We start from the raw sequence: 7,458 nt of genomic DNA, 5'->3' as shown, positions 1-7,458 counted from the left end.
CAGGAGCTCCCGGAGGAGCCAAACATCCCCCCTCCTCTCTCCCTCAAGGTCCTTTTGAGCGGGGCACCTGCCATTAGCCCCCCCCCCCCAACCAAGGCTCCAGAGGGCCTGCTTTCCCCTCCGGGAGCCTGGTGCTGACTGGGTGGGGGAAGACTTGGAGGGAAGGGAACAATTGCTGAGGGTCTCCCTCCAGGCAAGTTTCTCCCCAAAAGTTCAGAGGGGGGGGGGAAGAGGAGCCGTGGGCCCTCCCCACTCAGCCCTCAGGAAGCCGCGGAGGCCCTGCAGGCCCAGAGAGCAGCCGCCTTCCCAGGCACTCGAGGGGCCTTGCGTGTGTCTGTGTTCCCCTGAGAAGCAACTGGGCCGCTGAGAAGCAACTGGGCCGCTCTGGGCCTGCCTCCCAGCCCACCCAGGGCTGCCCTCTCCAAGGGGGTTGCCAGAAATCACTTCCCCTTCTCACTGCTCTCCATGACACTCCAGACCAGGCCTTGAAGGCGTAGAAAGGCGCAGAAAGGCTGGGGCCCCGTGGAGGAGCCCCACTTCCACCCACAGCCACTGAGATGGTCAATTCTCTTTATTCTGGCTCCTGGCCAGCCTTCCACAACCCAGAGGTCCAGCAGCAAGGCCACTACAGAAGTTCAGACAAACCGACAGGGAGAGGAAGGGCTGTCGAAGGCAGGCAGGGTGGCTCCCTCCCTCCCTCCCCACTGCGAGTTGGGGAGCCTTCCCAGGCGTCAGCCACTCCCTGGTGCTCCTGCAAGGGAGCCATCAGCCCCTCTGGCAGGACAGCCTGGACCCCCTGCTCTGTTCTCCTGCAGAGCTTCTCCAGAATGTGGTCCATGCTGGCTGGGGATGATGGGAGTGATATCCCAACCCATCTCGAGGGCAGCAGTTTATCAAAAGCTGCATAATGCACATCCAGACAAGCATCTGCCAGCCGAGTCCAGCCCGAGTCACAAAAGGCCCGGCCATTTTCTCTTCCCTTTCCCTCGCAACCCACAGCCCCACACAGCCCCCCATGTTGCTGGTGCGCTTCCCACAGAAATGCGACAGAGAACAGGGCGGGCCCAGCAGAGGGAAGGCAGGCTTCGCTTTAGGCCCCCAAAGCAGCAGGATTTCCTTGGAGACGAAGGCCGGTTCCTGGCCAGGGAGGGACGGGAGACCAACCCTCTTCTGTTGACCCCTTTGGTGAGCTGATCTCTCGGGCGACCCAGCAGACACGGTGGGCTACCTATGCGCCAAGGCAGCCAGGCCTCGTGACCAAGTGGAAGCGGGCAGAGACCCTCACTGCAGCCTAGAAGGGGTCTCCCCCTGCTCCCCTTGCCACACGGGCGGCATGTTCCCGGCCCGTGTACTGGCTGTAGGCCTCTTCAAACAGCTCCTGGCAGGGCACAGCGGCAGCGAGACGGGCACAGAGGAGGAAGGCACCGGCCATCTTGCGATGCAAGGAGTAGCTCTCCTCCGGAGGGGGGCACAGGCGGTGCTTCAGCATCACGGGGATCAGGTCCTGGACGCAGCGGGTCGTGTCCTGGGAGCTGAAGTCAAAGGGCCCCGGGGTCGAGAAGACCTTGCCCAGGACCATCACTGCATCCACGTGGGCCTCCTCAAAGACCTGGAGGAGGGCGAGCCCAGATGCGGTCAGCCATACAGCTTCTCTACCTTTCCAAAGTGTCTGTGTGGGGTGAGGCCTGGGTCCTGCCCACCCGGAGCAGGCGTGAGCTCCTTGGGCTCAGGGGGGGGGGAAGGGGGGGTGCAACTGCTACTTTTCCTGCCCCTCCCAAAAGCCCTTTTCAAGCCAGGCCTCCCATTCCTTCCTGCTTTCTGCTGCTGAACTCGCCTTGCTTTCAAATCCAGTCAGGAATCCCAGGTCCTTTGATTTCCGAAGCACTTTCTCTCTGTCGCCATCAGCAGCGGCTCTCACCACCTGGCCGCAGAGAGCAGCCTTCAGACCCTCCTTCTCCTTGTCTGAGAGCCCACCTGGCAGGCAGGGGGCCCAGGGGGCCGTCCCTTTCCGCAATCAGGTGGGCCCCCCTGCCCACCTCCAGTTCCTGAACCAAACGTGCCAATGGAGCAAGCAGGCCCACAGTGGGGCTCCTTTCCCTCCTGCTCCATGAAGGGGGAGAAGGGAACCCGGGGGGTGTCTCCAGGGAGGGGCCTGCCCTGCTTCCATCCCTGAGGCTGCCACAATTGCCAAGCCAGGGCACTTGCCTCAATGTAGTGGTCAGTGAACTGCTTGCAAAAATCCCGGCTAGCCCCAAAGTCCAGCAGGGTGATCTGCAAGGAAGGCAGTGCTGAGGGCCACAGCAATCACAGTCCTCCCCCCACAGAAGGGCTGCCTCCTCCCATGGCCCAGATTGAAATGAGGGAAGGCACACCTTGCGTCTCTCAGCGTCGTAGAAGAAGTTAGACCAGTTTGGGTCCGTCTGCATGAACCGAAATTCGAAGAGCTCCCGGAGGCAAAGACGGAGGACCTGCGAGCAGATCTGGCCGAGGAAGAAAGGCAGCTGCTGGATCACGGCAGGAAGGGCACTGGGTCCCCAAGGGGAGACTTTGCCGGTCAGATCCTGCTCTGACAAAAATCCTGCCCAGCAGCCCTCACCTCGTTGCGAGTCCCCTGGTCCAATTCCTGGCACTGGTCCAGCGGGATGCCCCCCACCAGCTCCATAGACAGCACCCTCTTGGTAGACAGCTCGTCGACCACTTCCGGCACCTCAAAGAAAGGGTCGGCTTCTAGAAGCTGCCTGGGGAAAGAGAGCCCTATTGGGACCCCTGCTGGAGAAGAGCCTCCCCGAGCCCCTCCCTGGGCAATGCTCCCCCCAGAGCCACTCAGGCCCAGGAAGCCAGCAGGGACACCATCCGGGGGAAGCCCCATGCAAGAGCTGGTCATTAACTGGGTGGCCCAAGGACTCCCACCCGGCCACGGCCTACCTGAACCTCTTGGTGCTGCTGGCTTCCCGCTCGTAGTCGCACTCCCTCTCCAGCTCCTTCTGCAGGACCTGCAGGGTGTTGTCTGCAAACAGGCCTGGCAAGGGAAGAGCGGAGGGCTGCCTGGCTCCACCTTCTGCCCTTCCCAATGCCCACCCCTCCTGGCTCCTCAGCCTCATTTTTTAGGGACAGGGCCACAGCTGAGCTTCTGGGAGCTCTTCCTCCTCCCAAGATCCCAATTCTCATGGCAGCCAGAAGCCCGAGAAATGTATCACAAACTACACCTTTTCCCCTTACCTGCCGGGAACATCGTGCTCATCCTGAGTACCGACAGAAGGTTGTCCACGTCGCTCTGGATGCTCTGGGCAATGCCGGGATACTGCAAGGACGAGGGTTGGAGGCAGAGCAGATGTTAGAGCTGGGGCAGGACAGGGCATCCCACGGTGGTTCCCACCTCTTCCCCTGCTGTGCCTCTTTCCACTCTCCTTACCTGGATCTTCATTGCCACCTCCATCCCATCCCTCAGCACTCCAAGGTGCACCTGCCCCACAGAGGCAGCAGCAAAAGGCATTTCGTCAAAGGAGGCCATCCGCTCACGCCAGTCAGTGCCCAGTTCTTCGGATAGCACCCCCTGGAAGGAGAGAATCCCACACAGCAGGTTTGGGGGGGGGGGTGATTGGGGGCACTGAAGGTCAGCCAGCCAGCAAACAGCTACATCGATGGTTGCCCAGGAAGACCTGTCCTCTGCAGAGTCTCAAGGCCATCAGATTGTAGCTGCCGCTGTCCTCCATCCTGTCCCACCAATTGGAACTTTCCAAGGGCTTAAAACTGAACTCCCCCCCCCCCCCGACACCACATCAGGAACACACAGTCATCTGCGAGACAGGCATGAAATCTGCACTCTGGCGGACACGCTCGAAGACCTGCTGCAGCTGGGGGCTGAGCAAGTAGCTGTCTGTGGAGAGAACGGAGGGTTACTGGTGGGTTGGTCCCAATAAAATCCGCCTGCCACAAAGTTTGCAATGGACGGCAAGAGACAGTTTGCTAAATATGGAGTGGCAGGAAAGCAGTAAGCATACCTTCAGTGCTTGGCCACTGAAAGCAGGCTGCACCCCCCCCCCCAAATATGAGAGACATGTGTCAGGGAACTGCCAGCTGGGCACAGCTCTTCTGCGCACGGGAGGCTGTTCCAGCTGAGATGCAGCTGCTCCAGGGAGCTTCTGGCAGAGCAAGCAGAGAAGCTCCATCCCTACCTTGAATGCTTAACATCTGCCCGATCTTCAGAGCTGCCCCTCGCATCTTGCAGAGAGTGTCGACCATCCGCTGTGCATTGGCTTCGGAAAGGCTGCTCCCTGCAGGGAGATTGGGGGCGAGGAATGTGGAGCCAAACTCCCCAGGGCGGGCTCGTCTGCCCCGCCTGCACAGCAACACTTGGGCAGGAAGCGGGGGGGGGGGGTTGTCCAAGGAAGAAGAGAGGGGCACTTGGTTGCTCCCCTCCCTTTCCAGGCCCTGGTCCGACATATTTGGCTTTCGGATACTGCACGCCAGCTTTCACCCCCCCTGCCCCCCCAAGGCCCAGGCCCAGAGCTTCCCTTACCCGTGGCGCTTTGGTCCCCACTGAGGGAGTTCCTCACCGCGTCGACCAAGGCCCCGAAGCCCAAGCCCACGGCCAGACCTGGGAGGAAAGGAGCGGGCAGGGCAGGGCAGGGCGCTCAGGTTCTCAGGGGAGCAGCCCAGCCGAGACTGCCCCGCAGGGAGCCTCGCTGCAGACGGTGGAGGGAGGGAGCCCCAAAGCAGAGCACAAGGGGAGCTGGGAGGTTCGGCTCCGCTTCCCTTTCCGGGCCCCTCGAGCCGCCCCCCGCGGCTGGGTCTCCGGGCCTCCTCAGGGGCCGCCCCGCCAGTAGCAGCGGCTCCCCCCGCAAGCCTCCCCCAGAGGCAGGTCGACGGGAGGGGCGCCGTCGACCTCCTCGGGCAGGCCAGGTGGAGCAGGCGGCCCGCCGCACCCTGGAAGGCCCCACGGCAGTCCCGGCACCCCCGGGGGGAGGAAGCAGCAGCCCCGGCGGAATTCCGCCGCTCGGCTGGGCTCCTTCCTCCGGCTAAGGCCCGCCCGGCCCCCCCCGCCGCCCTTCCCCCCCCCCGCTCACCTCCGAAAGCGGCCAGCCGCCCGACGCGCGTGACCGGCACCTTCCGCTCCCGGGCCCGCTCGCTCAGCTGCGGAGAAAGCAAGTCAGGAACCGGCTCNCCCGCCGCGCGCGCCCGCCGCCACATCTCCGCCGGCCCCCGCTTCCGGTCGGAAGTCGCCGGCTCCCCTCAGACCCGCCCTTCCCGCCGGGCGCCCAATGGCAGGTTCCGGCGTGCTCTCGCGCTCCGCCCCTCGGCTCTCCGCGCGGTCCTAGCGCTCCCCGTCAACCACCCTGGCTGAGTCGTGGGCGGCCCCGGCCGGGACCGAGGGGGCTGCGCGGATCGCGGCTGCGGGCCCAGGAGAAGGTCGAGCCGCGCTCGCTGAGTCGGGCAGCCGGGTGGGCAGCGGCCCAGGCGTGAGCAGGAGCCGCTTCTGGGCTGGAGCCCTGGAAGGATGGGTGCGTCGGTGCCGGAGCCCCCCACGCGCGGTTCTCTTCGGGTGGGCGCGCGGCGGGGCCAGAGGCAGCTTGGCCGAGCCAATGGGGGAGGCGGGCTCGCGCTTATTCCACGGAATAGGGAGGAGATTTGGCAGCTGTGAAGCCCTTTTGAACTTGGGGAAGCCGCAGAGGAGGCTTTGCTACCCGGGCTGGGGAGCTGCTGATGCTTCCCTCTCTGAGCGTCGAGCTCTAGAAATCCCGTTGCCCGCTGAGACCGAGCCCAGCTGTCGCTCGGAGCCGGCAGCAGGCAGAGCGAGCGACCCCTTGGGAAAAGGGGGCTAACATCGGCAGCCTTAGCCAAGAACACAAATAGTATCAGTTGGGAAAGCGCTCCCAGACTCTGACTGTCACCCTCGACGCAGCTCTCCTCGTGTAAATGCGTGGTGAGGGGAACGTGAGCCGCACAACGAAGCACTGCGCTTCCCTGGCCACCAGCTGCCTCAGAGCCTCCGGCTGACTTTGGTTGCACTAGCTTTGGAGGGCTGGCGGTGGGCAGGTTTTTTTGTGCAAGCAGGATAATGGGTTGTGGTGTTTAGCATATTACTCTGGATTTCCCATATGTTGTAAGTTAACCACACAGACCCAAAAAACCCTGCCTAGACATCATAAATAAATTTTTAAGTCTGTTCACATAGCATGCTGACATAATGGCTGGCTGGGTTCTCACATACACAAAATCACACCAACCCATTTAACCTCATCTCAGTGCTGGTGGGACTATAGCCTTTATTTCTCAGGCCTATCAGAAATTCTTAAAACATTTGTTAAAATCTTAAGTTAAAAAAAGAATTGCCAGGTCAATGGATGCCTATTGCAGTTATTTGAGAGTCCATTGTTTTTAATATGTGTTTTTAGAATGTTCTTATACTGTAATTCTTGGGGTATTTTGTGTGCATTTAATAAAAAACACAGGCTCGCCCTTACTTTCTCCTTAAGAAACATTTGGCCAACGGATCAGGCCCACCAACCTGAATGTGCCAGTCTTCCAGTGCCATAACTTACCCTGCAGTAAGATGGGTGGCCAATAAATTTGACAAATAAAAGAAATAACTGGGACTTTGTTTGCTCTTTGGGACTAGTGAATCATGGACAGGGGTACAAGTCCCAGAGCATCATTGACTAATGTTATCACATACTTTCCGGAGGAGCCACAAAACCGGTCATTCAGAAAATACTTGCATGTTTCCTGCAAGGGAACAAGTCAGGGCAGCATGACTCGCTCCCAGATCTGTGTTTTGTCTGAGTCATGCGAGGAAGAGCTGTGCTGGGGATGGGTGATGCAACATTTGCTGACAAATCTGGTAGGGCTGGGGGGGGGGAGACGTAGGGCAAAACATCCCTGACCGCAGACTAGACATCCAAGCAGCATGAGTGACATAACGTGGGCAGGAGGTGCTGTGAGTCACCCTGGATGACTGCACCAGCTGTGAAGGGGCACGGCCAAAGTTCCCAAAGAAGAGATGGGCAAGGTCCAGAGAGCGCCTGGCCTCGGTGACACATGGCGGGGGCAGGCCCAAACTCAGAGCTTTGGGGTGCAAGTCACACCCACCAGAAGGCAATTTGCTCCAGCCTCTTGAAGCCCCCCCCCCGGCCCCTTTCAAAGGCTCTGGCAATTTATGGGTCAGGGAGTCCAGTGCGTGAGCCCATCACACAGGATGAAATGGACGTTTTCTCCCGGCGGTCCCGGGTGTCTGGGGCTTCCAGGCCGGTTCATGCTGGACCAAGGCCCGGGCGAGCGGGGAAGGCTGCTTCTGCCGGCCAAGGCAGGAGGCTGGACGGGCTCCGCAGCTGATTCCGGGCATCTGGCGGCTCCCCGCCCTCCCGGCCCTTCCCGAAGCGCAGCTCCGCCCCGCCCCGCCCCGCCCCGCCCTGCCCGAGTGTCGCTCTCCTCGCCTGGCTCCGCTTCGCCGCCCGCCAG

The 7,458-nt window shown here is 61.3% G+C and overlaps 1 protein-coding gene across 1 annotated transcript; it reads right to left on the bottom strand.

The window, feature by feature from the left end:
* Positions 1-975: 975 nt before the first annotated feature.
* On the bottom strand, positions 976-4,566 carry COQ8B (coenzyme Q8B). Its single transcript, XM_015813897.1, has 11 exons — positions 4,520-4,566; positions 4,176-4,274; positions 3,792-3,877; positions 3,413-3,553; positions 3,220-3,301; positions 2,926-3,019; positions 2,597-2,738; positions 2,373-2,480; positions 2,206-2,271; positions 1,835-1,921; positions 976-1,609 (listed from the first exon to the last, which is right to left on the bottom strand). The coding sequence occupies exons 2-11, from the start codon at positions 4,240-4,242 to the stop codon at positions 1,292-1,294; spliced, it is 1,191 nt and encodes a 396-aa protein (XP_015669383.1). The 5' UTR covers positions 4,243-4,274; positions 4,520-4,566; the 3' UTR covers positions 976-1,291.
* Positions 4,567-7,458: the final 2,892 nt, after the last annotated feature.

Source organism: Protobothrops mucrosquamatus, unplaced genomic scaffold, assembly GCF_001527695.2.
Source record: "Protobothrops mucrosquamatus isolate PMUCROS unplaced genomic scaffold, P.Mucros_1.0 scaffold201, whole genome shotgun sequence".
NCBI classification, from domain to species: domain Eukaryota; kingdom Metazoa; phylum Chordata; class Lepidosauria; order Squamata; family Viperidae; genus Protobothrops; species Protobothrops mucrosquamatus.
The sequence above is the reverse complement of the archived record's forward strand: the minus strand, read 5'-3'. Positions and strand labels throughout refer to the sequence as shown.